Here is a 27,879-nt window from a genome sequence, read left to right as displayed (position 1 = left end):
AGTGTCATTTATATCTCCCACAATGCCCCGGAGCAGGAGCTGCCACACAAGAGGCATTCTGGGACATTGCAAGGCCTCCTGCCAGGGTTCAGCCAAGGGCAGTGGATGTTGCTTTAAAGAGGGCCCTGATAGGGCAGTTATGGTACTGATGCCAGGTATGTTCTGATTCTGTCCCTGGCATTGCCTCCAGGTAAGGCTGGGAGAGTCACATCCCTATTTTAGAAATGTCTGGCCAGATGTCACATTTTTAATAGTGGGGTGTTCAGCCCTGAATGGCACCTCTCTTTGGATCTTTCTGTCCACTTCAGGATGTCTGGAAGCAGTGAAGGGCAGAGTCTGGAGGCCCAGGCCTTGGTGCCAAGCCGCGGCAGCCACAAGGTTGACTGCATCGTCTGCTATTGCTCCTACGACCTCTCAGCCCGCCTGCCCCGCCGCCTCTACTGCGGGCACACATTCTGCCAGGCCTGCATCCGGCGCCTGAACATGGTGGCCAACGAACAGTGGTGGATCCCATGCCCCCAGTGCCGCCAGAACACCCCCACCCCACGCGGAGGTGTCACCATGCTCGACCTGGACCTCACGGCCTTTTTAGCAGTCAAGAATGAGAAGGATCACCCTCGGGGGCCGGGCAGGACGGAGCCTGAGCTGGCCCCAAAAACGCCCACCAAGGAGACGCCAGTCACTCAGCAGCCCACCGGTGTGTGCCAGGAGGCCTTGCCACGGCCCTACTTCCCGGAGAGCGGCTGTTGTGGCCACTGCCTTTGCTGTGGGACCACAGCCGCTTTCCACAGCTGACTGAGAAGCCTGCCTGGTCTCTGAGAACCAGGAACGGAGGCTGAGATTCTCAAGACTTTCACCAGTTGAGAAGATTTGCAAGATCTTCTGCCGGTCATTTGCAGGGCTTAACCTTGATCCTGGTGGGCTGGGAAATGGAGCCAATGGCTGAGGGAGATGTGAGGCCTCCTTCTCTTCATGCCTCCAAAAGGAGGCTGGACACCTGCCTGCTTCTGGGGAGGCCCTAGAGAGAGTTTGGGAACTGAGCAGCGGGGAGGCTGGATTCCATGGCCTGGGGGTCCCCATAGTTTCTGGGGTCCCCCCCCATCTAGCCTGGTCTCTTGACTGGATGAGTGCTGCCTATAAACCTTTCCGGATCAGGTTGCAGCCCACCTCTGGACGTTCTCCTGGGGATGGCGGGCAGCATGCTTGGACCACTCTGGCCTCCCCTTTGTGTGTGTTCATTTAACATGGCTAGCCTTCCATCCCCTTTACTCTTCATTGCTCCTTGGCCTAAGCCTCCAGGGGATTCCCTTCTGCATTTTGGCCTTGGCTGCTGAAGGTGGGACCAGCAGGAAAACGGGGAAATGAAGCATGAAGGAGATCAGCCTTGTAATGTTTTTTGTGAAATAGGTGAACATGTATAAAATCAAAAGTAAAACTAAGTTTGAAAAAGATCTCAGTGGATGCTTAAGGAACAGATGGGCATGGCCATGCCGAACCGTGTTTAAAGGAGTTGGCGTAAGCCCCAGGAGGTATTGCTTTCATGGACTGTAAAATCTGATTTTGGGAACTCTGACAGTCAAATGCTGCACCAAAGAACTGGAAACAAGAACCGTTTTATTTAAATGTGTGCTTTTTTATTTTCCTCATGCCTTTCTTTCCTTTTATTTCCATTGCCCACCGAGAGCAGGACGGGAAAGCGAAGAAAATGAATTCAACCCGTTCCAGATTGTCCAAACAACACTTGAGTCAGTCAAGCCGCATGTGACAGATATAATCTCCCAGCCATAAAGAAATACATTCCACCGTGTTTTGCTTTTATAGACACACCATTAACTTATTTGTTGAGTCACACTGTTTCCTGGTCAGAATGTCCTGATTCGCTTTTAATTGATGATACAGGATGCTTTTGTGAAAGTGGGTTTGCCTGTGAGCTGTGCCTGATGGTAGTATTTGCTTATTATTTCATTAAAAGCTACTGTATAAAAAGGGTTTCAACTGAGGGCTTACAGTAACCGGAAATACAGTATAAAATAAATGTTCAAAAAGAACATGTTAAAAATACTTTGACTTGGAGGGTACGGCTTTTTCACAGGTTTTGAGTTGCCTTGGGGTCGTCGAGAATTGTCTGGGTGAAGGGTAACCCTTACCCTTTTGCTGAAACAGAGAGGAGACACAGCATCTTCCAAGGATACTGGAGGAGATGCTTTCCTGTGACCAGATGTGTATGAGCAACCATTGTGGCATTCTGCACATGAACAGAGGCATTGCTCAATGCCCAGAGCCAAGCTCTGGTAGCTGGTTCAAAGACTAAGCTGACTTGCTAACAAAACTATGCATTAAGAGGCATCAGCTTGCTTCAGGGTTAAAAAAACGACAGCTCCTTGTCTGCCTTTTGCTGTTGGCCTAGGAAGGGTGCCATCTTTAGATAGAAAGTCAATATGGCGAAGGCGGTGGCGGCAACGGCTGCACAGTCCCTTAAAGCGGCTCTTGTCGTTGCCACTCCTCTTGACGCAAGCCGGGTTTGAGTGCATCCCACTGAGTCAATACGGCCATTGTTAACTGGTTTTTCTGGCTCATACATTTCCCTCCCTCAAGCGTCTTATTGTCAGAATATAAAGAAGTCATTCACTTGGGGCAATGTCCAAAATTATGGCGGCTGTCAAATAGGTGAGGCGCCAACTTCTCCCAGTAAAAATACCAAGAAGAGTTTTCAGTATCCACATTGTTCTGCTTGAGAGCCCTAAACAGATCAAATTTTCCTCAGCGCTGGATTTCCATCCTGGAAAAAGGATTGCCTGTGGATTTCTGCAAACTGTACAGTCCCTGTCTATTTCTTTTTAAAACACAGCCCCAGTCCTAGTTTAAGGACACATAAAGATATAGCTTGGTTCACCGTCTATAGTAACAGTAATAATAATAATAATAATAATAATAATAATAATAATAATAATTCTAGCATCTCAGTGTGAGTTCCTGTTCAGTCTGGGTGCCTCTGAGCATGGACAGAGCACATTTCCCCTGAACAGCACAACTGGTTAAAAAAGTGTTATTACCTCACTTTTTGTGAGGTAAAGTATGCTTAATAATATGATATAATGTATTATGCCTGATATAGGTCCAAAATACACCCGCTTTGAGACTGCTTTAGCTGCCCGGGATCAGTGCTAGGGGATTCTGGGAACTGTAGTTTTGTGAGACGTTGAGCCTTCTCTGTCAAAAAGCTCTGGTGCCACAATGAACTACAATTCCCAGGACTCCCTAGTGCTGAGCCAGGGCAGTTAATGTGGTCCTGAACTGGGTTATTTCTGCAGTGTGTTTTGGACCATACTTTACCTCACAAAAAAGTGTGTGTGTGTGTGTGTGTGTGTGTATGCTTTTTGTGAGGTAAAGTGTGGACCAAAACACACTGCGGAAATTATATACTGTATTCATTCCGCTTTTTGTGAGGTAAAGTATGCTTAATTATTTCTTAGACTACTTTTTTTAATGGTAAAATGGCAGCAGCAAAGGGTGAGAGCCAGCATGGTGTGGCAACTTGAGTGCCAGACTATGGCTCTGGAGACCAGGGCTGGCCATGGAGACCCACTGGGCAAGAAGTCACACTCTCTCGGCCTCCTCAGGGGAAGGCCATGGCAAACCTCCTCTTCCGCCAAGGAAATCTTGCCAAGGAAGCCCTGCAAGGCGGTCTCATTTGTGTCGCCATGCGCCAGAAAGGGCCTGAAGGGACATAACGACAACCACAAACGAAGGAGACGCCCCATTTGGGCCTAGTGCCAGATGGTTCAAAAGCCAAGCCTGCGTAGAGTTATTGGTTGCCAGGGCAACCGGGCGCCAAAGCATTTTGTGGCATTTTTGCTATATTCATAAACATATATATATATGACCAAGGCTTCAAAATCCTGTGTTAAATCATCTGGCGTAACGACCGCTGCCACTTTCACACAAACACATATATTATCCGTTGGAGTAGATTTAGAAGTAGTTTTGTTTCTGAAGGAAGCGAAAGGTGAGCTGCAAATGCAATTCCAGCCCTTCGCCTGCCCCACCTAGGAAGATGGAGGGCTTTTGAAAAGGACTTTAGCGCCTCTGCCTTGTGACACACTTCTGCCTTGTGATTCCCAAACAGGCCGGTGGCACTGGGGTGGCAAGACGGGGGCTGCCCGCACCTGCCCTGCTTCCTGGCTGCAGAAGATGCCACTGTGGAGACCCAACCGTGGCTGCTCTTCCCGGGGGACGGCGCTGCCTGTTTTGGGTGGAGAAGAGCTGCTCCGGAAGGTGGTCCAGGTGGCACTGGTGCTCACCACAGCAAGTCCTGGTGAGAGCAGTCTGCAGAAGGCCAAGGGAGCTCTTTAAAAAGAGGTTGGCAATGGACGTGCCTATTCCCATTGCTCTTGGTTTGTGGTTGGTTTTGAATATAAGCAGGGTCGGGACTTAATTCCTGGCTTGGCCTCTCTGCCAACTGCAACGCCGCATGTCTTTCCACTGGATCTCTAAAAGAGCACTCTTGCAAAGAAGCAGCACTGTCTTCCCAGTCATCGACTGCTGTTCAGAGGGGCTTCCCCCTTCTCCCACCAAACCCACTCCATGTTCTCAAAGGGGCCAGTCCTCTTGCCACACGCTCCCATTGTCCAGCATGGCCATTCTTCTTTGCTGACAGTACGCTATTCCACTCATGCACACATTCACCACAGACACTGTGTTCTAGTTTCTTCCAGGAGTAAGAAGCCAAAGTGACTCCGCAGTCCTGCTGCAAGGTCCTCATCCTTTATTCTCAATGTATTTCAACCACTTGGCTAGGCTGCCCATGGTTTATTTGGGGGGCGGCTGTTAGGAAGGTGAACTTGCATGGTCACAGAAGACGCCTGAAGAGTCCCACTGGTCAGAACCACGCACCTTGCACAGGAGGCCCCCCTGCTTGTTTCCCCCGCAGTGATGGCGCCGTGCCCGCCAAGATGGATCCCTTACAGGGAGGAACTGTGCCTCTACCTCCCAGCATCTCCTGCTCTCTCATGGGATGAGGCCAGAGTCTTCTGCCAGGACCGGAACGCACAGCTGGTTGTCATCAAGGACCACAATAAGCAGGTAAAGGATGGCTCTTCCTTCTACGTTGGACCGGCCGACTGGGCAGTTATGCAGATTCTGCCTTCCCCATTGTCAGCCTGTCCCTCAGCCTTTGGCCCTCTTTTCCTTTTAGCATCAAAGATCTCACCTGTTCACAGGCATTACCTGAGGTCCAGCCTGTGGCCCATGCGCTCATCACCTGCCTGTGTTGGGCCCTGGGGCTCGCAAGAAAGGGCCCTGGGCTACTCCCCGTCCGTCTCCTTCTCCCAGTGCCTTCTCCTTCCTGGCCAGATTAGCCCATGCAGCCAATGGCTGTTGCTGCCTTGGAGGAGTCCCTGACAGTGAGCCTGGGAAGCACTCCTGGCAGAATGCCATTCAGCCTGTCTTAATCTGGCCTTGGATGCCTTGCTGTAGATGTTCCTGATGGACCTTGCAGACGGTGCCAGGGGCCATGCATCACACTACTGGATAGGGCTGGCTTGGGAGGAGGCAAGTGCTCAGCTCACCTGGTTGGATGGCACTCCAGCATCACAAAGCTGGTACAGGTAAGGGAGAGAGGCAGGACCCCGGCCCACCTGTCGGCGTGCGGCACTTATGCCAAAGGCATTTCTCTAGCATGTGGTCAGAAAGACATTCTGCAATCACAGGCCATCCAGCTAGATCGCCCCTTGAGTTTTTCAACCTGTTTTTATTTTGAAACCAGTAACTGGCTCCCAGGCCACCCCAAAAAGGAGCATTGCGTACAGTTTGTGGGCATCTACACAGGGCAATGGAGAGACTGGGACTGCAGCGCCAACAGCGCCTTTATCTGTGAGACGCCGGTGAAAAGTAAGAGAGGAGGGGAAAAGTCACCCACTCCGGGCCATGCTAGGCTCCTGAACTCAAAATCCAAGAGGAACGTGACTATGCCCAAGGAGGGATGTTCTTAGAGAGAAAAGGTGCAAAGATGGAGTTGGGGATATACAGTGTTTAATTTAAAGATGAGAAGAGCCTCTCTCAGGCAAAACCCAAGCTCCATCCAGCCCAGGGTCCTGTAGCTTGGTGCCCCTGAAGGGACCCACATGAAGGCAGGGGCTCTTGTTAATGGGAGGTAGGCTGCCTGTGTCCATAGAGGCTCTGGCAGAATTGGTAGCCATCAGTGGACTAGCACTTGCCAGTGGCATCTCTCCCCTTTTTTGCCTTCTTTCCTAGACGCTTTCCCTGGCTCTGTAAGGAAAGTGCGTTTCCGCTCTCACTGCTATGCCTTTCACTTCCCATCTTTCCGTGAGTGGAGATCATGGAGAGAAGCCCAGGCTTTATGCCAGGAATCTGGGGAGGGCCTAGCCATCATCCATGGTCCGGAGGAGAATGCCTTTCTGTCAGGTAAGAAGGGCCAAAAGAGATTTATTTTGACCTAACCCTCCCTTTCCAAGGCTCTAGGTGGGCAATGAACATCAAGGATAGTTAAGGTCACACTTCTAAGGTGTGGTGCTTAGTTTAAAATATAAAGCATGTAAATGAGCATTCAAGGGCCAACGAAGGTGGGCACCTGATAAGAGGTCCACACTTCCCTAGGGGCCCAGTGGCAAGAACCCCCCAAGACCACCTGCCTCTTTCTTCACTGTGGGCCCCTGCTTCTCACCCACTCCTTGCTGGTGAGAAAACAAGCCCGGAGCCACCAGTGGGAGGAGGAGGAGGGTCTGCCATTGCCCGCGTGGCCCCCAGATCCTTGCTTGGCGGTAGGAGTGGAGAGGAAGAGGAGCAGCAAAAGCCATGGGGAAAAGAGCCTGTGGGGGAAAGTGGGCTCACAGAGAGGGGCATCCTGCCCGGCAGGTCTCTTGTCTGGGGCAGGGTGGGGAAGGCAGGGCATGCTCTCTTTCCCAGTGGCTGTCCACAGTGCTTCTGCCATTTCCCTGGTCCAGACGCTTTTCCGGAGGAGGGCTGGCACATGTGGATCGGGCTGCGCTTTGGCACCTCCTGGAAGTGGAGTGACTCATCACCCCTTGACTATTTCTGGTGGCATCCAGGTACGTGACCTTTTCCCTCAGAACGTGGCCTACCCAGAGTGCCTGGGCCAACCAGCCATCCCCCAGCCTCCGGTTCCCTGGCATGGGCTACAAGCAAAGTGATTCTTGGAACTCCATTCAGGTGGCTTCCTGGCAAGGCATTTGTGATGGAAGCAATATGGCTCCCTCACTGCCAGGATCACCAGCCATATGCAGTCTTCCGCTTTTCCCCCTCTGGTGCTGTTTCTGCATTAAGAAAATATCTCTTGACTTTTGCGGGAGAAGGACCGATGTGTGGTGCCATCCCTGAAGGCTCTGCACTGCTCTCAATCTTTTGAAAGAAGCATACTTTTGATGTAATCCCTAGTGACCTCTTGGTCAGGGAAATCCATCACATCCCAGAATGTGTTCAGTGAAACCCTCGGTATCAGCTTCCTTGTTGTCCCAAGCTATTTTATCACTTATCTGTGTTTTTACAGATCTAATTTTTTAGAAATATTAAACTAGATAGATAGATAGATAGATAGATAGATAGATAGATAGATAGGATATTCAAAAAGTAAAGTGTTGCATAAGTATAATATGTATTAAATTATACAATATAACACAGAAGCAAAGTAAAATAATATTTTCACAATATGAACCAACACTCTTTAATGCAAGTGGCATTTCAAGAATGATTTTTTAAAAGTGGTGGGTGGCTTGTTTTTTAAAAATGAAGGAAGCCTTGCTCACTGCAAATGGTGCGTTGAATGTGTTCTGAGCAGTGAAGAACTCATCAGCTGGCAAGTCCCTACCAGCGTGAAATGAACAGAAGGCTTCTATGTCCCTGTCCCCAGGGAGGAAAGGGAGCTGCCTGGTTTGGGGCACGTGGGGATGGTGGTGGAAGGGGTGACCGGAGTGTAACCAAGCCTTCACCTGGGTGTCCAAAGCAGCAGTACCGGCGGCTCTTGACCCATCTGCCTCTGGACAAGGAGGCAGCCTTTCCAAAGGTCGAGCTGCCGACTGGAAGCAGAAGCCACTTTGACTGACACCTGGGCATCCTTCTTGTCTCTCTTCTGCCCAGAAAAAGCTCCATCTAGGCTGCGGGACCAGTGTGCAATGCTGACTCTCCAGCCCACTGACGCTGCCCAGCACGGAGCATGGAAAACCAGACCTTGTGGTGTGCGTCCTACAAGCGAGATCATCGGGTTCATCTGCCAGCACAGAGATGGTGAGTGTGACAACTACTGAGGGAGCTATCCTGAAGAGAGGGAGGGGGGGGGGGAGGAAGGAAAGGTATCTTTGGGCCTAATCCACTCTCATCTCTCTTCTCAGATTTTTGTGGCCCACCAAAGCTGGCATGCTTTCCTCTTCCCGGTGGGCTGGGTCAACATGCCACAGCTGACGTCACCTTCTCTTTGTCTGCTCACTCTGTCTGCTTTCTGTCCTTGACTGGCCTCCAAGGCAACAACACTCTTTTCTGGCTCAACCTCCATGCCAATGGCACCCAGGTGCATGGCAGCATTCTCTCTGAACTTGGGGGCTTTTCAGTGCACAAGAATTTCCCTCGTATGTCTTTCTTGCCTGGACTCAACACATGGACCTTTGTCACCTACCCGGATGGGGTGGCCAGCTTCTTCAACCACCAGGAACACTTCCGGCTCTCGGGTGCCCAAGGCATTTCTTTTGCGCATCTCAGCTCCTTGCAGATAACTGGAGTGACCGTGGCCAATGCCTCTCTAGGTAGACTGGGAATAGCTGGGCTATAGGGACAAAGAGCATGACCTGGTCAAGCAGTTTCCTCTGCCTGGAGGGTGAGGGAGTCGGGCTTCCCTGCCACCCCACCTTCTACTAAAGGAGAACAGGACCCAGGATTTCCCTATGGTAGCATGTGACAAAGGAACAATGTGGTAGCCAATGGCACAAATTTAGTGTCAATGGCTGGCACATTAAGGGGGAAATTGCCAATCCACCACATCAGAAAGCTTAAGCACAACTGCTGTAGAGGTCCTTTTTGGGTCCTGTGTGACATCTGTGTGCCTTCAGGTCTCTCTGATCCCTTGTGAGGAAAGAACTACACAATGCAAAGCTTTTTTGTCCTTTTTTTTTTTTTTTTTTGGCAAGGTCTAGACTGCGTCATTGCTGCCTTCTGCCCATGGGGTCCTGGCTGGGTCCAAGGGACAATCTTTTGACATTCATTCCCTTTTAGAGTATGGCCTTTCCTCTGAGCTGAGCTTCCCAGGTGGCAGCGGCCTACAGCTGGAGAATGCCATCCAGCAATACCTGGGCAACTTCACCATTGGACTCTGGCTTCGAAGCTCTGCCACCCATGCTCCCAAGATGTGCCTGGTCAGTTATTCGCTGAAGTGGAGGCGGTCAGAGTTTGCACTCTTCCTCCTCTCCCCTTCTGGACTAGAATTCCATATCAAGGGGTAAGGAAGCTCTTCTTTCCACTGCAGGCAGTGCTTGCGACTTCCACAGCCTGCTATGAGAGCAAAAGCTGAGGTTCTCTGGAGTTGAGTTCTCCCCCAGATCCTGATCTTCCTCATCTGTCCTCTATGCCCATGGGTTTTTTATTAACCCCTGAGAGAACCCTATAGCACTTGGCTGGGATGGTGCCAGTTCCTTCTTTGAATCCACGATTTCTGACCTCTTCTTTGCAGGGTCACCATGTTCAGCAGCACCCATGGCTTTCTTCTGGATGGATCCTGGCACCACTTGGCCGTCTCTGTCTCCAATACTCCCGGGCTGCCCCCCTTTGAGGTCTTTGTTGATGGAGAGCCCTGGGAGCCATACTCTGCCACATCTGCCAGCATTTTCCTGTGGAGGGGGCTGTCCCTGGGGGGCAAGCTGAGTGTCGGGCAGCTGGAGGTGGACAGCAGGGGTGAGTCCCTGTGACCCAGTGAGGCCTTAGGCCGCCGGCCTTTGCACTGCATGGAGCTGCAGGGTGCTTCCTCAGAAACACCTTCACCAGGACTGCCACCAGGGTGGGCCTTCCCACCCACAGCTCTGTGTCTTCCAAACAACCCTGGCATCTTGCTTCCTTCCCCTGCTCTTCCTGAAGGCAAGAGGCTGGTGCCAAATTCCCCTCTCCTGGGACTGCAGGGACCAGCTTCTACAAGGGGGACCTGAGCGAGGTGAACCTGTGGGACCGAGTGCTCTTGGGGCATTCGGTGAAGCAGTTGGCGGCCTCCAGGACAAAGTGGAAGTACCCTGGGAACGTGGTGAGCTGGGCCCAGCTGGTCGCAAAGAAGCCTCCCCCATTGAAAATCCTCACTCCAACCAGTGAGCCAGGTAATAATAATAATAATAATAATAATAATAATAATAATAATAAGTTTTATTTATAGACTGGCTATAAAATTAAAGGGGTGAATTCGGGTTTCGAACCGGCTTGCACTGGCGCCATACAGCTGCCAGCTTGACTGGGCCCCGCAGGAGCCATTACTGCATCCCTTACTGAGCAAGGCTAGAGAGTGAGATAGTGCCTGGTCCATAGCCCAAGGTAGGGCTCTGGCCCAAGGTCTGGGGCAAAGGGGGTGGGGAGTCAACCTGGGGAGGAGGAGGGAAGTTGCCCTGGCTGCATAGGAGGCATCCTGGCTGGCAGCACCTGCGTTCTTGCCATAGAAGACAGGGGGTGGTCCTCCCTTGGAAAGGCCCCTCAGCCTTCCTGTGACGCAGTGGCTGGGCTCTGCCTTCTGAGTTCTTCTGTCTCTCCAGCATGGCTACCTTGGAATCAGGGCAAACTGGCAAAGCAGGACAGTCTTGTTTTGCAAGTGAAAGCCAGCAAAAGCAGGTGGAAATCCAGCGGCTGCCCCCTTCCCCCAGCCTCCTTTTCCCACTGCTCCATCTCTCTATCAAGATAGCTCTCCTCTGGTAGACATCAGCTGCTGTTGTTGTCAAGAGCATGGGGCCACTCAGAATGGGATCAGTTGAAAGAGGGGCTGCTGGAAACCAGGATGGTGTTGGGGTGCTTCCAGCCTACCTTTGGCCCATTCTGTGGGCAGCAGGAGTGTGCAGTGCGATGGACAGAGGGGATTTCCTTTCTCTCAAAGGGAAGCAGTTTAGTAGTTCTGGTCTAGTTAATCTGAACGTCTTGTTTGTTCTCCTGCAGAGGCTGCCTTTGTGTGGTTCGGTCTCTTCCGGCTCAGAGGGAAGCGTTCGGTCCTGTGTGCAGATTCAGAGCAGCTCCTTGTTTATGTCACGCCTCTCCTGGCCCAGTGTCCCAACAGGGCCTTCTGGGGGCTGCAGCTCAACGGGCGACTGCGCAATGTGGCCAACCCTCCTTCTTGCCTCCTGGTAGGGGAACTGCCTGAGGTCTGGAAGAAGAAGCAGCCTGATTTAAAGGAGAGACCTTACAGGGGATAAGGCGGGGGATGAGTAGGCCACTTTGTCACCCCCCCCTTAAATTAGTTTTGGGGTCCTATGAAGCCACATTAGTCCCCTCCTTTGCCCTCCTTTCTCAACTCCTTCCCTTCCCCAGCCTTTGTCTTCTCCCCTTCTCCCACAGAAAATAAATAGGCAGAGCAAGAAAAAGAGCGAGAGACAAGGGCCCTTTGGGGCAGTCTACACCCCAACCCACAAGACAGCGTGGGCAATTCAAGGAGAAAGAAGAAGTCTGTTTCCTTTGAAACAGGCTATGCTTTGTGTTTGGGAGGCAAACCCTTAACATCCTGCCCCATGATGAACATGATGAATTTTGAAAACAAAACTCAGGTGGTAGTCCAGTCCATCTCTGATAAGATGGGTAGAGCAAGGTCTGTCGGGCTGGGTGGCACGCAGAAGCCATCTTCTGTGCCCATTTGTTTCCACATGGCTGCACACAGGGAACTGGTTTGGAGTCACCTTTCTTATCATGCCTTTCTGCTATCACTCTGCTGTGGATAACTGTGGAGATGCAGACTTGTGGTGGTGCTGCTATTTCTCAATGGGGATGTGTTATCTTCTGAAGGTACCTCACTTTGCTCAGGCCTTTCCAGAAACTTGATGTTGAACCCTTTATTTGGTGTCTAGTGACGTGTTTGTTCTGGATTTTATCTGTTCCTCAACCTCTCCTCATTTACTCTGGGCAGGTGGCCATGGATGGAGTTTCCCTGGAGATCAGCTGGGACTGTTCGGCAGATGCCAAGCATTCCTTCCGCCTCTTGCCAGACCAGCGCCTGCAGAACCTGCTCTCGGGCACCTGTGTGTTTCAAGACGTCATCCATGCCTCATTGTTCTTGGGGAAATGCACTCCGCAAGCAATGTACTTTGCCTTGGACTGGGGTGTGTGGTTCCTCACTCCCTCCCTCTTCTCCCAAATGGATTTTAGCCCTCCCTCCTGGCATCCCAGCTGCTCCAGCCAGCATACGTGCCCTCTGTCCTCCCTCTGCCCCATTTTCTCCTCACAGCAACCCTGTGAGCAAGGCTAGAGAGTGAGATAGTGCCTGGTCCATAGCCCAAGCCTTCCATAGCCTGCTGGTTTCATGGTGCCTCTCCTGCCCTCCCTAGATGTGCACTGCCCCCAGAGCCTGGGCTGGAGGTCCTGGAAGGACAAATGCCTCTTCCTGGTGCTGGATGTGGCCCTGGAGTGGAGCCGGGCGCTGACGTTCTGCCAGAGGTTCCATGGCGGCAGCTTGCTCACCCTGAGCAGCCCTCAGGATCTGGTGAGCAGATTCCCCCACCTGGGGTCAAACACTCTGAAGGGGATTGGGGCAGTAGCTTTAACTCCCATCAGCCACTCATCCAGTAGGCCCCGTGATGGGGTATGCAGTGGAGGGCCACACTGTCCAGAGCACAGGCATTTCCCAAAGAGTGGAGGGTTAAAAACAAAGGCCTGGGTGCTGCTTACCCATCAGGAGAGACTGTGCGGCTGCTTCTCCCCTTGTGTTCTGTCCGCACTACAGCAGCTGACCCCTGGGAGCCCCAGTGGGAAGCCCCTGGCAAGGCATGAGCTGCAGAGTGGTGGCCTCTGATGCTGGAGGCATCACCCTGACTAGTGGCCACTGCTGACAGCTCCAGACTCCTTCTTGGTTTTGCCTGTTTAAAGCCCTCCAACTGGGCAGCCACCACTATACTATACCTTGCAGCAGTGAGTTCCACTGTGTAACTCTGCACCGTATGAATTCCATGATTCTAAGAAAGACTTCTCTTCCACTTCCCTGAATCATCCATCATTCAGTTCTATTGGGTAACTGGCCCCCTTGGGGTCTAGTGTTATGAGGGAGGCAAAATCTTTTTGTTCTGCATGTTGCTGTTGTAATCTTGGGAGAACCTGCAGCAGAGACTATTGCTCTATGTTCTTCCACAGGTCTGGCTGCAAGAAGAGCTTCAGGTGAGCGTCTGGACTGGTCTCCGCAGCAGCAGCAGAAGAGACCTGTTGAGCTGGGCAGACCAGAGCCCATTCAATGCCGCTTTGCAGCGGTAAGAGCTCTGCCTGTCTCCCTGCTGCTTCCTCTCCTTCCTTCCTTCCTTCCTTCCTTCCTTCCTTCCTTCCTTCCTTGTCCTACTGGCTGACCACGCTCCCTCTCTTTGGCCACAGCTTCATCTTCTCCTGGGGGCCCTCTGGCGGGACAGTCTGCATGCTGGCCCTATCCACAGGCTTCCTGAAGGCTGAGCCCTGCCACCGGCCCCATCGATGGATCTGTCAGGCCTCCCACCGGAGTGGTAAGAATGGCTGCCCACCACCGCCACTGCCAGCACTTTGGGCTGGGAGGCGAGGGGAGGAGAGGAGTGCCCTCCCACGTAAACCAATATTGCCTTTTGTACTAATTTGTTAAAAGGTGGGTGGAGGGAGCTTAAGGTCACCAGAGGAGCCCCCCCACCATGTCTGCCATCACCCCCCATTCCCCCCGGCTGTGCAGTAGGTAGAAGGGGATGTGTTTGTGTGTGGGAGCCTTCCTAACAGACTTGTTCCTTGCTGTACCCTTTGGCTCGCACCTGAAGGTTTCTCTTTTTGGGCAACCTTTCCTTGACCTGGCATTTAATTGGCACATTTTATTCTCTGGCTCGCCATTCTTTTGCCTTTAAATAGCTACTCTTTGTATATTGTCTTTTATTTATTTGATGACTGTGTTTTTAATAATTGATTGCTTTTTTATTTACGTCAGGCACTTTTATTTATGAAGTGGAACTGTACTGTTTGTGTTTTTTACATACCGTGTACATCTCCAAACAATGTAAAGAAAAAGAAATGTGGGTGGGGAGGCTCATTGGGCTAGGAGGGTTGTGAGAGCATAGGATCCAAGCGCTGTTTGTCTCTCGGGTGCCTGGCAGCAGCTCGCCTTTGCTCCAGCTCTTGGAGGAAAGGTGGCCAGGGAGGACTGTCCCAAGCCCTGAGACTTCCATGCCAAACCCTGAGATCTAGGGAGTAAGCCCCGGTGAGACCATTGAGCAGGACACATGAGCCATCAACCACAACTGCTCAGTGAGACCCATTCAAGCAGGAAAAAAAGCAAGCCTAACAATATGTCTACATGGACTTTTCAAGACAGTGCTCTCTCCCTGAGATCCTCCCCTTGGCCCGGAAGACTGGAAAGGAGGCCCTTGGGGCCTTATGTGGGGTCTTCCGGCTAGGGGACCCTCGCCTTCTCCCTTCCAACCATACCGCTTCTTTTTCTCGCCCCTTCTTGCCTGCCTGCAGACTTGTATGTGACCTTCCCTGGGAGATCCTTCTATGGGGCTCTGTCTGCTGACCTGAGCTTCCCTTCACTCCAGGAGGCCCAGCGGCAGTGCAGTGCTTTGGGCAAGGGCTGTGACGTTGTGGTCAGCACCTCAGCAGGCCACCAGCTCAGCTTGGGGAGGCGCTTTGTCACCCTTGAAGGCCCCACTGCTGCTGACCCCTCCGCCGCTATCCACGTCAAGTCCAGGTGCTCCCCTGGCTACTCTGGGCAGGACTGCCAGTCGATGTGTCCCCCCTGTGAGCCCCGGCTGAGCTGCAACCCACTGACCGGCTGCTGTGATGGCTTCCTGCACTATAGGCAGGCACCTGGTATGTTGGGCTCTCCTTTGCTTCCAATGTCACAAAGTGGTTGGGACTGGACCTTGGGCAGAGGGGCTTGATTCCCTGTCTGCTCCCTTTGGTACAGAAGGCAAGGGGCCAGTGGCAGGGCTGAGCAAGAGGACAGCAGCCATGCCTGGCCTCCACTAGCCCTTTGTCTGGCAGTGGCCACCAACAGGAGACTGGGCTCATGCTAAGGGAGAGTCCATGGAGGGTATTCCTCCCCCTCCAAACAAGGGACCCTCCAAGAGGATGAGGAGTGGGGAGATCGAGATGCCTCCCCACAGCTGGACATGAGCCCCGCCTCCTTGACCCTGCAGTGATGGCCTCTCTGCTTTGCGCAGCTGTGGTCTACTCTCTGAAGTGCCTGCCCTTGGAGTCCTGGGTCTATGAGCATGGGGCCTGCCTGTCTTCAGAGCACTACAGCAGGCGGGAGGAAGCAGCTGCCATTTGTCAGAGGTACCTGGGCGCTACTGTGCGGAAAGTCAGGCACCCGCTGCAGAAGGTGAGCTGATGGGCTGAGCCCTAGGCCAGATTCCTCCCATACCCTGGAGCCACCCTCCTGACCCCTTTCTTTGAGCCCTGCCTGTAAAATCTGGATAGGAATGCTGGCCTATTCAAGGATTGGGTTGAACACACCTTGTGTGGACCATCTCCATCCAGAGCTGTCCCCATTTTTTCTCTTTTAGGCTCCAGTTGGCTCTTCTGGAACCCAAGGAGGGGACTTGAAGCCCAGTGGTTTCCTTTGGGCTTGCCAGCGAATGGAAGGTGGGGCCTTTCCCTGCCCCTCTGTCCCCCACTTGCAGACATACACAAGTGTTCACACAAAAAAGGTCTTGAGAACCTGTTCTCCTTTGCTTCCAAAGTAACCTTTGGCCTTCTGGCACAGGGTTTAATGGGGCGGAAATCCTGCAACCCCCAAGTGTTACTGGACTGCAACTCCCTCCCTTCATTTTGCCCTCAATGTATTTCTTCCTCCACCACTGGCTGGGCTGGCTGGGAGGATAGATGGCATCTAGCAACACCTGGAGAGCCACCAGTTCCCTCCTCCTTTGCCCAGTTTAGCAGCTGGTTGTTGTCAATGTGGAAAAACAAAACCCACACAAGAAGCAGAGGATCCTGTCCAGCCGTGCTCCCTCCTTGGCCAGGCAGAGTTAAACATAGAGATTGGAAAACATTGCTTTCTGTGGGTTTTAAAGAGGAGGAATCCATATGGGCGGGTTTCACCCTATCACCACCTGAACAGTAGGAAGAGAGTGAGACCTCTGAGGTTGCAGAGGACGTTAAATGGGTCCATGGAGACTTCTCTGCCTCTGCTTTGAGCTTCCCTTCCATACTGATTCCTTCCATTTCTTCTCCCCCCCCCCCCCACATGGCTTTTCCTGCCCAGATGTGGAGCTGCCATCCTTTCGAGAGAAACTTCTTGTGTCCCTCCGGGACACGACTCCCCATCAGCGGCATGCCTTGCTCCAGGAGGCCAGAGACGCCTGCTACCTGCAAAAGGAGGGCTGCGGGGGGGTCTTGAGCCTGGACGGTGCCCATTACACGGTGGCCGGGACAGTGTTGGTGGACAGCCCTGGTTCAGGGGCCCTTCTGTACATCAAGACAGGTCAGTGGTCGCTCTGCCGGAAGACAGGATGGCCGCAGGACATGTGTGCAAGTGTTGTGGTCTCCCTTTGCATTTAAGGGCCATCCCATCTGGGGCTTCCTGAGTGGCCTGCCCCATTTGCTACTCAGATATTGGGTTTGGGTGTTGGCTGGCTCAAAAACAGATTTGCTGAATTGGTCAAATAGCCTCAAAGCACAGTCAAGTATTTTTAGCACATTAACTCTGGTTACATCAGCAACACACATAAATGTATTTTACAGCAGGGCTGCCATTTAACACGATTAAACACGCACACATTAACTGTTGCAGTGGAACAAATTAAATTAACAGAAAACACACAGAACAGTTTTGGTCTATAAGAGAAATGCCAAAATCTATAGTCTGACAAGACCTTGTGAATGATGCACTAAACAGTTTGCTCCTTTACATTTACACTGGAATACTGTGCCTTTTAGTATGCTTTTAATGGCTTTAAACATTTTGAACCATGAGAAGAATTCTGCCCGGTAGGACCAAAGCAGGCCCATCAGAGTTATCCCAAGACATGCTTCTGGGAAGCCCACAAAGGGGGCAGGAGGGCAACTCTCATCCTCCCTGGGTCCACAGCTTCCCCAGAGTTTCTAGCAGTTTCCTATATGGAATTCTGTGCCTGCAGTTCACATCTGAAGAACAGATTTTAGGCTCTGGAGGAACTGATGCCTGCCATTGTCCAGTAGAAGCAGCAGGAGCTGCAGAGGTGTTTCTGTGGTGCCCTTGCGCATACATGCGCCTGAGCCTGCCTGGGTGGCTTTGGATGGAGCAAGGCCTGGCTCCCCTCAGGCTGTTCCCCTCCTGTGCCCACAGGCTGCTCCCGTGGCTTCTGTGGGGAACGGTGCCAGAGGACCTGCTCCCCTTGCTTGAGTACCCGCATCTACAACCCCCTGACTGGACACTGCGATGGCCTCCTACGCTGCATCCGCCACTCCGGCCCCTTGTGCCTTTACGGTAAGGCAAACCTATCTGATTGCTGTCTTGTGTGTATGTTGTGCACTCCACTTTTCTGTGACCCAAGTGAACGACAATAAAAAAGGAAGTACCTCTCGTACTTTCAAAATATGTGATCCCACCGGTGTGGGCAGTCTCTCACGCACCACAGATCACACCCATTTCACCGATTAGCCCAGGCTCCAGCCCACTCCTCTCAGGCAGGACTGGCCTTTTGTGTGGTCATCTTGGCATCACTTCATAGGGAGGGCTCCACTGGACACAGAATGTAAGGTCATGATCAGTTGGAGGACGGAGGAGCAAAGCTGCTTCCAGAAGATGAGAGTGTGGCGCTCCCTCCAGCTGTCTATCAAGGCTTAGCAATGCCTGTGCAGAGCCAAAGTCCACCTAGCCCAGCCCTGTCGACTCTGATGGGCAGCTGCTGTCCAGGCCACCAGGCAGAAAGAGGACTCTCCTTCTCCAGCTCTGGTTCCAGGGATCTCTTCAGGTGGGACTCAACCTGGGAACTGCTCTGTGCAGAGTTGGTACTCCCACTGCCCCTGAGCCAGGCCCTGAAGGTGGAAGGGAGTGATGGAGGCACACTGGTGCAGACTGGCAGTGTTGTTGCCGCTCCTTATTCTGGCAACTGGAGCAGAGCAAAATGTTCTGTGTCCTCAGGGGCACTTTGGTTGCAGATCTGGACAGGGCCTTTCCAAGTGCAGTATGCTTACTATGTTTGCACTTGTTTTCCAGGCTTGGTGAACTCGAGGTGTCCCCAGGGGCCTGGCTGGTGGTTCTGGAACGGGCACTGCTATTATGTGGAGAAGCACAGCAGCAAGGATTGGCAGGGGGCGAAAGCTGCCTGCCGGGTTTATGGCAAAGACGTGAGCCTCCTGACTCTCAGCAGCGCCAAGGAAAAGGCACGAAGAGGCTGGGAGTGGGGGGCATCTTGGAAAAGGCATTAGAGTTTGGGAAGGGGCTACAGCTTTTGCAGGGAGGGAGGACAGATAGACACCCCCACACACCCCACATACACATTTCCATGGATCCTCAGTGCTCAGCAGCAGAGGCAGGAATGACTTTCTTAGACCAAGGGAGTTCTACTGGCTGGGTCTTGTCCAAGTGGCATCCTCACCATTACACCCTCATTTCACATTCTCAGCCATTGGGTTCTTCTAAGAACATTTACCCCCAGCCCTTTTCCTGTTTGTAGACTGACCCAGATTGAAACCAGAGCTATTCTGGAAGAAGCTGTGCTTCCTCCACCGCAAGTCACACTGGCAGTGGTCTTGCCCCTCCCCTAGCCCTGGAGAAGGGCTTTGAATAACTCCACTCAGTGTCCAGCTGCTGTGACCTTTCCTGAGCCCACCTGACTGGGCAGCCATTGCCAAGCGCTGTGTGTCAGACTGCCCTTGACCAGTGTCTAGGAGCTTCGGTCTGGGCAAGGTGCAATGGCTGAAGTGCTGCCTGGTGCACAGGATGGCACTGAGGAGATGTTACCCTGGTAGTGAAAAAGGTGCACTGGTTCCCAGATGCCTCCCACACCCAATTCAAGGCATTGTTTCCAACTTTAAAGTCCTGAACGTCTTAGGAGCTGGCTGCGCAGATCCGAGTTCCATCTCCTCCGAGGCCTGTTTGTCAGTCCCTACCCTCACTCCTTGCAGGAAGTGGGTGCGAGAAGACACATCTCTTCAAACTGACCTTTTAAGTGGTTTCGATTCCAATGATGGTAGTGAGGAGGACTATCATGAATTTAATGGTTTTACTTGTAACATTGTTTTTATGATGCCAGGTTGGTGTTTCGAGTGTTAGATTTTTAGTGGAGAGGCAGGATATAAAAATGGAACGGTAAATAAAAATAAATGAGCAGGCGGAAGATGACAAGGCAGCAGATTGTTCTGGTTGCTCCTGCTTCTGCTGTTGCAATGATTGTCTCCCCATCCCTGAGTTGAGATCCCTACCAGAGGCATCTGCTGAACGCTTGGGGATCACTTCTTTGCCCCCAAGTGTGTGTGTGTGTGCGTGTGTGTGCATGCGGGTGTCTGTGTGCAGGGGGGGCGTGAGACCTGCACAGCTCTGCTTCCCCCCCTCCCCACCTGCCACCAAGCTCTAGGGAAGGGGCTTGGCAGCTCAGAGTTGCCAGGCAGCACTTCAGTTGGGCTTTTTTGCAATTCTGCAATGTCCTGTTTTACTAGAATAGGTTAAGTGAAAGTCCTGCAAGGGAGGCCAGGACCAAAAGAGATGGTTGGGGACCCCCATGTAGCATCAATGGAACTCTTGTCTGAAGTGCGCATCTTTCTCCCTCGCAGGCCTGGGTTGCGGCCATGGTGCAGAAGGACAGCTGGACAGGGCTGAATGATGCAGACGGAGACAGGACTTGGACCTGGGCTGAGGGCCAGGCTGCCCATCTGCCACTGCCCTGGTGAGTGCTCTGGGGTGAGAGCCCACCTCTGCACCACAAGATTTCTCATCTCAGATTATGGCCCTGAAAGGTCAGGTCTAGAATAGTCCTCACCTGGCTGCCCTCCCTGGGAATAATGTTCTAGCCGGCTCCCATGGCATTCCCTGCCAGGAACTCATTTGTTCTGCTGCTGCCACTACCCCCACGTGTAACCCATCTTTCCTCCTCTGCTAGGCTGGCTGATGTACAGCTTACGACAGGCGATTGCCTGGAGATCAAGCTCCAGACAAAGCAGAACTTGGCTGTATCACACTGTTCCGAACACAAAGCATGGGTGTGCAAAGGGACTTGGGGTAAGGCTTTTTTGGAGATCTACGTGTAGCTACAGCATGGGATACGCAGCAGTTGCTCTTCCCGGTAGAGACAACCCAATTGATCCTTGACACGCCAAACCCTTTCCCCTCAGGACACCAGAGTTCCTGTCCAACGGAGCCTGGCTGGAGGCAGTGGAATGGCAGCTGCTACTTCTGGGACGTCCTCTCAGTCAGTGGGTGGCACGAGGCTCGGGATGCCTGCCGGAGGTTCAGGAACACAGAGTTACTGTACTTGACCTCGCTCCAGGAGAGGGTAACAACTTTGAAGATTGATTTCTCCAGAAAGTGGGAACATGGAAGACCCTGGAGGCTGGTGGCCGGGGTCTTTCCAGCAAGGGATTGCCCAGCTACCATAGACCTAATTCTAGGCTAGCCCTAGCCCTAATCCTAACCCTAAACCTCCCAAGAGAAATGTTTTTGGTCCTCATCCTTTCCCTCCAGGAGGAATCAAGCTGCTGGCACTTCTTGTTGAAGAAGAATCTGAAGGTGTGCCATTGGTCTTGATCCCTCTTGTGGAATCTTGTAGATGATTCCCTCTGTCTTGCTAGTAGTGCTCAGGCAGTCCCTCCTGGGTGACTGGGCTAGGAAGCATGCCAAGGTTAAAGGTTGCCCAAGAGTGATGCCCGGACTCATTCCACCTTGAGGCTTGTTCCTCTTTTTCTTCCTTCCAGGACTGGGTCCGTTCAAATTTCCAAGGTTCTGTCTGGACAGGCTTGAATGATCTGCAAGAGGAATCCGTCTTTCGCTGGACAACGCAGGAGCCCCTCAGTGAACATGTGGCACAGTGAGTCCCTGTATGGCTTGTGGGACACCTATAGCTGCCTTCCCACCAAAGGAAAACGGTGACAAAGGGGAAAGGTGAAATTGGTTTGGTTCTGTTAACACTGAAGCACCTCCATCCCCAAATGGAAAATGGCTTGGCATTCCTGAAGACAAATGAAATGGTTCCAGAGACTCTGTTCAGGGATGTTCTGGGGTCCTCGTCCTCCCTGCCATACTTCTGAGGCCTTGAAAGGCCCTTTCGTGATATCCACAGGAGCCCCTGGGGAAACAGGACAATGCAAAGATGGGGTAGTACTGCCCATCCTTCCCAGCGGAAGCTGAGTGGATGGAGTTGCAGGCAGAGCAATGATGTTGTCAAGCAAGGCAGAAGCAGCCTCCAAGAGCAAGCAATTCTGCAGCATTGGGATTTGAGTGCAGCTGAACAACCCCTTGCAGAAAAACACAGCAGACACATACACACTGTATTTCAGGGTGTGTTTTTAAGTCTTTCAGAACTTGTTAGCTAAAAGAAGAATATGCATTTGTGAATTAATTGACTCAGTATCTTTTCTGCTATTTATGTATATATAATTTCAAATTATACTTTGCTGTGAAAAAGGAGTAGGCTTTTGAAGCACTGGGCTTGCAGGAAAATAAGCAGGCAGTTTACATCACTATCTTGAAAACACAAAGAGAAAACACTCACTATGCTGTGTTTGAGCAAAACCAGCTCTTTTTGTTTTTTTGACCTTCAGAAAAGTACAACTCAACTCATGCAGTGCACTTCCAGCCTCAGGTGCAACTGTGTCCCTGAGCCCAAGTGTGGTGGGTGAATTGGCTTTTGGGTTTTAAACAGCAGTGACATGATAAATAGGTTCTGTAGTTAACATTTTTCCTTCTTGGTGTGTGCGCAAAAGGTATTTGCAAGATGACATGGCAGACGGTGGTCTGAAGGACTGTGTGTGGCTGGACCTGGCAAGTGGACTTCTCCGTGACGCCAACTGTGAGGAAGCCAGGCCTTTCCTGTGCAAAGGTAGTGAAGGTAGGCAATCCGTGGGGCCATAGCGGGTGGCTGGATGGGTCCTGAAGGAAGGGCTGCACGGAGGGGGGCCACACTTGGGGCCCTGCGAGATTTCACTGAGCCCAAGAATGCTTTTTGTTGCAGTTCACGTTGTAGTGTCATTTCTGCTGCACCGGTTGATCATGGCTTTGCTTGCTTCTCTTCTGTGTTTACTGAATATTAATTGGCTTATGCTAGTTTTTCCTGAGAGATGCTTTAAGGGCCCTTTTTAGCCTGAAAAGTCGCATACACACATTTTTAATAAGTAAATAAAGCTTTAAAATGTGCAATGCCCACAGTGGCTGTTCTTTACATGAAGAAATGCCAGCAGCCCCCAAGACAACCGCCCTGACCTCACTCTGCCTCCTCTCTTCTCAGCCACCGACTGGTTTGAGGAGCGTCCAGGCCTCAGCGTGGTGAAAGGAGACCCTGCGCAGCTTTTCCCCTCTGCAGGGAGCCTGGACCAGGCTAAGCAGGAGTGCCTCCAGGAACGCCACGTCTGCGTCGCCGTCCTCCGGTCAGGCTCAGGCTTCTATCTGATCAGCTCTATGGACAGGATTGTCTCCAAGCCGGATTCGGTGCTCTATGTCTGGACCAGTACGTGCATCTTTGTGGGTAGGGGGCAAAGGGCCAAGCCAGAAGCCGACAGTGGTGACACTTGCCTTGGCTTGCACAGCTGTTCAGCATCACTCCAGTAATGCAACCAAGGCGGGGAAGTCCAGGGTGAAGGAGCAGAGCAGAAGGCCTGGCCCACCGTGCTCTTGCCTCTCACACCTGAGCCTTACTGCCATATTCATGAGTGTGACTTCTTCCAGTTTGTGCAGAGGGTTTTAGTGGCCTAGATTGCCGCAGGGCCTCAGAGCGACCATCCCGGCCAGCCTGCGACTGCAGTGGAAGATTTCAGACCACAGCTGAGAAAGGTGAGGGAGGGAGCTTAGCTCACTTGACAAGCTAGTAATTGTTGCAAACACAGCTGATCTTGGGGACCATCAATGGACCACCGGTGGTCTTTGCCTGCAAAATGGGGATGCTGGCAGGGAGGGTCCTGTTTGTGGCAAGGTTTTAGCTATGGAAATCGATAACTGCACAACCTCTTGCTGCAGTCTGTGGCGTCCTGGTGCGGACGTGTGTGGACAACTGTCGACGCCTGACTGCCTGGAGTAACTGCTCCTTGTGCCTGCCGGTCTGTACTGGTGAGTTTGGCTGGGAGCCCTCCAAGGAAGGAAGCGGGGAAGGAGGAAGGGGAGTGTTGCTGCTAGTACCAGCCTCCCACCCCACTGCCCTCCACTACTGCCTCTGCTCAGCAGAGGCCAAATGGCACCTGGGGCCAGGAAGGCTCTTCTCAGTTCTCATCCACATCTGTCCTGACTCTTCTGTCAAACAACTTGTTGCCACTTCCCTGTCGACAAGAGCAGTGGTCCAGCTGCTTGCCATCCTGCCTTCAAGCCCCACACTCCTCTGCTCACATACTGTGCCTCCTCTCTGGGCTTGGAAAGGGCCCCTCATGTTGCAGCCATGGTACTCTCAGGGAAGGCCCAGCCAGGCCCTGCATTTCCTTGCTACCAGGGACGTAGCCAAGGGGGGGGTCTTGGGGTCCGGACCCCCCCTTCCATTAGAAAAATGAATGATGCGTGCTGCTGCGCCGCCGCACCCAAGCCCCATTATAATGGTGGCATTTAGTCTGGACCCCCCCCCCTTCCTAAAATCCTGGCTACGTCCCTGTTGCTACATGGTATGCAACTGATCTGTGGGGCATTGTTTTCTTCCTTCCTTCCTCCCTCCCTCCCTTCCTCCCTTCCTTTCTTTCTCTTTCCCTCCTCACCCAGAGGCCAGCCTGAGCCACCTGGATCCTGAGGAGGTCGCCCTCATCACGATGATTCAGTTCAAAGTGTCGCACTCTCTCAACCTCACCGAAGAAGATGAAAGGGACCAAAGGAACTCCTCCAAGATCATCTATGACACCAAATATCCATGATGGTACCACATTCTGAGCAAAGAACAGAAGGAAGGAAAAGACCAATAAAAGGTTATGGAGACATTTGTGTTCTCCTGTCTTGTTGGGGATTGAATCTCACTTCTTTCTCTGTTTTGCTGGGAGTTGTCCCACATGTAAATTCCACAGGCCCCTTTCCAGCCATCAGGGGTAAAGAAGGGCTAAGACATGCAGTCGCTCAAGAAGTGTCTTTGCGCCATTCAGGACAAAAAATAGCTTTTTCCTCTTCAAGATTAAGCTCTGGAGTTTATCACACAGGAGGAATTTCTCTTAATTTCGAATGAAAAGAAAGTGGGGCCAGAATCCATTCATGTGAATTCTCTAGTTCAGCATATTTATGTGAATTCGAATTGCATTCGAACTGACTTCCCATTGCCCGAAAATAGCTTCCCATTGCCCGAAACTGCGTTTGGTAGTCTATCATGCAATAACATGAAACCCCATGATTGTGTTCAGATTGCCATTGGATCATACTTCCAATTTCCCTTGTTTAATAAGTTCCCAAAGTGGGAAGTGTCTGCTCCCCTCCAGGGACGTAGCCAGGGGGGGGGGTCTTGGGATCCGGACCCCCCCCCTTCCATTAGAAAAATGAATGGTGTGTGCTGCTGCGCTGCCGCGCCCAAGCCCCATTATAATGGTGGCACTTAGTCTGGACACCCCCCCTTCCTAAAATCCTGGCTACGTCCCTGTCCCATCCCTGCAAACTTATTGCTCTGGAAGTCAGAAGGAGATTTCTACTGACTGACTCTGCCCACATTAAGCTAAGTGGCTAACCTTCGGTCTCTCCTATGGCAAGGAGTCCCAGGAGTTAATAGTTCCTTTGAGTGGTGCATTTTGAGGGGCTAAGAGCTGGCTGATGCCTTCTTCGCGTCCCAGCCTAAACTACCATACAGGTTCGTGCCAAAATGCTGCCCTGAGATAGAAGGAAGAGAAAACAGAACACAGTCAGAAGACAGTCTCTTTGGCAGTGCTTGTACCAGGCCTGCCTGGCATGGCTGGTTCTCTTGGAGAAGACAGAGCCAGCCATGAGGAAGTTGTGGCTTTGCCCTTGGCAGGCGAGGCTGTTCTGTGAAAATATTTGCTAAGGAAGAGCAGAAACTCCACCCAGAAAGAAGGGCACACTGAAGAAGAGCAACTGAGTATAGAGTTGCACAGGAGTCCACGCAAAACATTGTCCGCAGGATCCAGGCAGCCGAGGAAGGGAGGGCCAGTGGCTCCAGCCAGCCTGGATGGGGCCTCCATTTGCTGGAGGAGTGGGCAGTGTTGGTGTGTTCTGGCTGCGGAGGCTCGTTCCTCTCTGTCTTCTTCAGGGGCTCTACAATGTTGCCTTTATGGCCGGGTGCCGCAGGAACCGACTTCTCCCGCTGTCAGCTGCAGGTTCTGGCATTCCCAGCTGGAGGCGGCCACGGGTACCTTCCCTGGCCATCGTCTCCATTGCCCTTCTCTTGCCCCTGTCCTGCCTCTCCTCTGGCTGCCCAGAGGTTTGCAGCTGTTCCACAGGGGAAGTCAACTGCATGGACCACAGGCTGCGCTTTGTGCCTGACGGCCTACCCACCAATGCCACAGCCATCCTGCTGGACTACAACCGCATTTCCAGCCTCCGGAACCGGACCTTTGTGGCCCAGGAAGCCCTGCTGCGCCTTAGCCTCCGCAGCAACCTTCTTGTGAGCATCCACCGCCAGGCCCTGGCCGGCCTGAGCCAGCTGCAGGAACTGGACCTCAGTGGGAACTACCTGAGCCTCCTGCAGCCAGAGACCTTCCTGCCTTTGCCTAGTCTGAGGACGCTCAACCTGGGGAACAACAGGCTCCTGCGGCTCGAGCCAGAGCTGGTGGGTGCCTTGCCCCGTCTCCAGAGCCTCTCAGTGCAGGGCAATGCCTTGGCCTCCCTTGGACCGGGTATCTTCGAGAACCTGCCCTCCCTACTCTCCCTGAAGCTTGGTGACAACCCCTGGGCATGCTCCTGTGGCATCCAGCCCCTCTTCCAGTGGCTTATGGAGAACATGGACAAAGTCCCAGGTGAGTGAGAGCGGTCTGGGAGAACGTCATGGGAGAGCCCAGCTGCGGCCAAATCATGAAGCTGTCTCCCCACCCGAGTGGTAGAAGTAATAGGTAGTGGGCTAGTATTGCATTTCTGAGAAAAGAAGGTCCAGAGATGTAGCAAATGTGGAAGGGGATGAACACAGGAACAGCAACAATAACAACAACACAACAGCAGAGACTTTGGTATTTTCCTAATTACAGAAAAAGGCGAGATGCTGTGGCGTTCACTTTCCTCCTCCTTTCTCTTCCATTCAGATGGGTTTTGTTGTTGTTTCTGCTAACACCCCTAAAATTTGAAATGCCACGTAGCCAAATAATAGGAGAAGAAATGGGGGTGAGCAGCGTGAGCAACGGTGACTCTCACACTGGTGCCTTCAGGTCTTTTGGAAGCGTCATCTCTCTCTCTCTTTTCTCTTGCTTTGAATGCCAAAGAAAACAGAGCCACCTGGAAGGCATCTTGGCAGAGTGAAATCTCCAAGATGGAGGTACTCAGGGCAGGTGAGGGTCAGCAGCGGAGGCCACGGGTGGAGACCATCTTGAAGAAACGTGAGGCTGGAGCAGGAGGCAGTTGAAGGCAGAGGCAGAATCCAGGTGGCAGGACTGTCTTTGGGAGGAGACATGGCAGTTGTTGGAGGAAATGCCAAGGCTGCAAGGTTTCTGCAGCAGGCACACAGTGAGGAAGAGCGAGAGGCCTCTTTAGGATGGACTAGACGTAGCGGTGCCAGGCCTCGGGGCAGAGGAGAAGCCACCCTGAGCCGCCATGCCTTGACCTGAAAATGTGTCATGCTTCTTCTTTTCCAGAGGTGAACGCAGTCTCCTGCAAGCGCCCAGCGTACCTTTCCCATCACCCCATCATTGCTCTTGGGAACAGATCTTTTGCCCGATGCCAGGAGCCCTGGCTGCAGCCCCAGGACTATGCCTTTTTCCTACTCGTCGGCCCCTCAACTTTCTTTGCCAGCATCTGCGTCTGCATACTTGCTGGCTTACTGGCAGTGGCCTGTCAGAGGATGGCGAAAGTGCCACACATTCAGCCGGGAGCCTTGGCAAGGCGAGCAGAGCGCCACCCACGCTAGAGGGCACTGGGACTGGAGAAGGGCCCCGATCTTCCCTCTGGGTCCTGGGAGGTTCTGCTGGCAGGAGGAACCAAGAGGAGACTCTGTGCTTCAAGGTTTCACAAGAGATCCCCAAATGGAAGGGCATCTGGGGGTGGGGGGTGGGCAGCCTTTGAGCCTGGCATCTCTTCAGCTACAGCCATGGCCACAGACGCACACGCACGCACTCACCAACCAGGAGAAGGAGGACCCTCAGCCCAGAAAGCATGGCTGGATGAAGTGGTTTGCGAACCCCAGCCTTTCAGAAAGAAAGAAGGGTCTGCATCCAGCAGCAACATTATAAACAAGCACCAGATGCCACCAAGAACAACCTTTAAATAGGTTGTAGGCCCCCTTTGATTTTTAACACAGCTCCCCAGTTTTTGAAAAGTAGAGGTGGGCTTCCAATCCTGCTGCGGGGGAGTGTGGGTCTGTGCCGGCCATGAAGGCTACTAAGGACAAAAGACCCCACTGCTTTTGCTCAGGCCTGGCCTGAAAGGAGCAGTTCTCTAACAGCAAGGCAGCAAGGAAGGCAGCGGTGTGTGTGTGTTGGGGTTGAGCTGCTCCCACGATTGCCTTT

The 27,879-nt window shown here is 52.5% G+C and overlaps 3 protein-coding genes across 11 annotated transcripts; all 3 read left to right on the top strand.

Annotated features, from left to right (window-relative positions):
- Window positions 1-139: 139 nt before the first annotated feature.
- RNF224 (ring finger protein 224) lies at window positions 140-1,026 on the top strand. Its single transcript, XM_089534584.1, has one exon. The coding sequence runs from the start codon at window positions 310-312 to the stop codon at window positions 793-795; it is 486 nt and encodes a 161-aa protein (XP_089390710.1). The 5' UTR covers window positions 140-309; the 3' UTR covers window positions 796-1,026.
- LOC149307880 (uncharacterized) lies at window positions 1,024-24,204 on the top strand. Of its 9 annotated transcripts, none has more exons than XM_089534578.1 (32): window positions 2,264-2,667; window positions 4,127-4,315; window positions 4,931-5,082; window positions 5,476-5,606; window positions 5,765-5,889; window positions 6,253-6,423; window positions 6,963-7,067; window positions 8,113-8,259; window positions 8,364-8,771; window positions 9,238-9,460; window positions 9,692-9,912; window positions 10,134-10,322; window positions 11,143-11,327; window positions 12,101-12,293; window positions 12,519-12,673; window positions 13,318-13,430; window positions 13,549-13,673; window positions 14,650-14,997; window positions 15,327-15,511; window positions 15,696-15,774; window positions 16,397-16,615; window positions 17,459-17,599; window positions 18,332-18,498; window positions 19,888-20,000; window positions 20,214-20,332; window positions 20,446-20,606; window positions 21,025-21,137; window positions 22,033-22,157; window positions 22,554-22,772; window positions 22,991-23,095; window positions 23,279-23,368; window positions 24,002-24,204. In XM_089534578.1, the coding sequence occupies exons 2-32, from the start codon at window positions 4,192-4,194 to the stop codon at window positions 24,148-24,150; spliced, it is 5,100 nt and encodes a 1,699-aa protein (XP_089390704.1). In that variant the 5' UTR covers window positions 2,264-2,667; window positions 4,127-4,191; the 3' UTR covers window positions 24,151-24,204. The 9 variants fall into 9 exon arrangements, with proteins under 9 accessions (XP_089390709.1, XP_089390704.1, XP_089390703.1 ...); XM_089534577.1 differs by having other exon boundaries at window positions 2,264-3,068; XM_089534576.1 differs by lacking the exon at window positions 2,264-2,667 and adding an exon at window positions 3,415-4,006 and having other exon boundaries at window positions 15,351-15,511.
- A 1,295-nt stretch (window positions 24,205-25,499) lies between these two features.
- LRRC26 (leucine rich repeat containing 26) lies at window positions 25,500-27,281 on the top strand. The gene is made up of 2 exons (XM_089536825.1): window positions 25,500-26,184; window positions 27,010-27,281. Exons 1-2 carry the CDS (start codon window positions 25,500-25,502, stop codon window positions 27,279-27,281), a joined length of 957 nt encoding a protein of 318 aa, XP_089392951.1.
- Window positions 27,282-27,879: the final 598 nt, after the last annotated feature.

Source organism: Sceloporus occidentalis, unplaced genomic scaffold, assembly GCF_023333645.1.
Source record: "Sceloporus occidentalis isolate IW3139 unplaced genomic scaffold, rSceOcc1.0.p SCAF_8, whole genome shotgun sequence".
In the NCBI taxonomy this organism is placed as follows: domain Eukaryota; kingdom Metazoa; phylum Chordata; class Lepidosauria; order Squamata; family Phrynosomatidae; genus Sceloporus; species Sceloporus occidentalis.
The sequence above is the reverse complement of the archived record's forward strand: the minus strand, read 5'-3'. Positions and strand labels throughout refer to the sequence as shown.

Coding starts and splice junctions, on each gene's coding strand:
- LRRC26 (XM_089536825.1), top strand. CDS start 25,500: ATGGCCGGGTGCCGCAGGAACCGACTTCTCCCGCTGTCAGCTGCAGGT. Junction 26,185..27,009: donor GAACATGGACAAAGTCCCAG/GTGAGTGAGAGC, acceptor CTTCTTTTCCAG/AGGTGAACGCAGTCTCCTGC.
- LOC149307880 (XM_089534575.1), top strand. CDS start 3,880: ATGACCAAGGCTTCAAAATCCTGTGTTAAATCATCTGGCGTAACGACC. Junction 4,007..4,126: donor GTTTCTGAAGGAAGCGAAAG/GTGAGCTGCAAA, acceptor ATTCCCAAACAG/GCCGGTGGCACTGGGGTGGC. Junction 16,616..17,458: donor CCTTCTGTACATCAAGACAG/GTCAGTGGTCGC, acceptor CTGTGCCCACAG/GCTGCTCCCGTGGCTTCTGT.
- RNF224 (XM_089534584.1), top strand. CDS start 310: ATGTCTGGAAGCAGTGAAGGGCAGAGTCTGGAGGCCCAGGCCTTGGTG.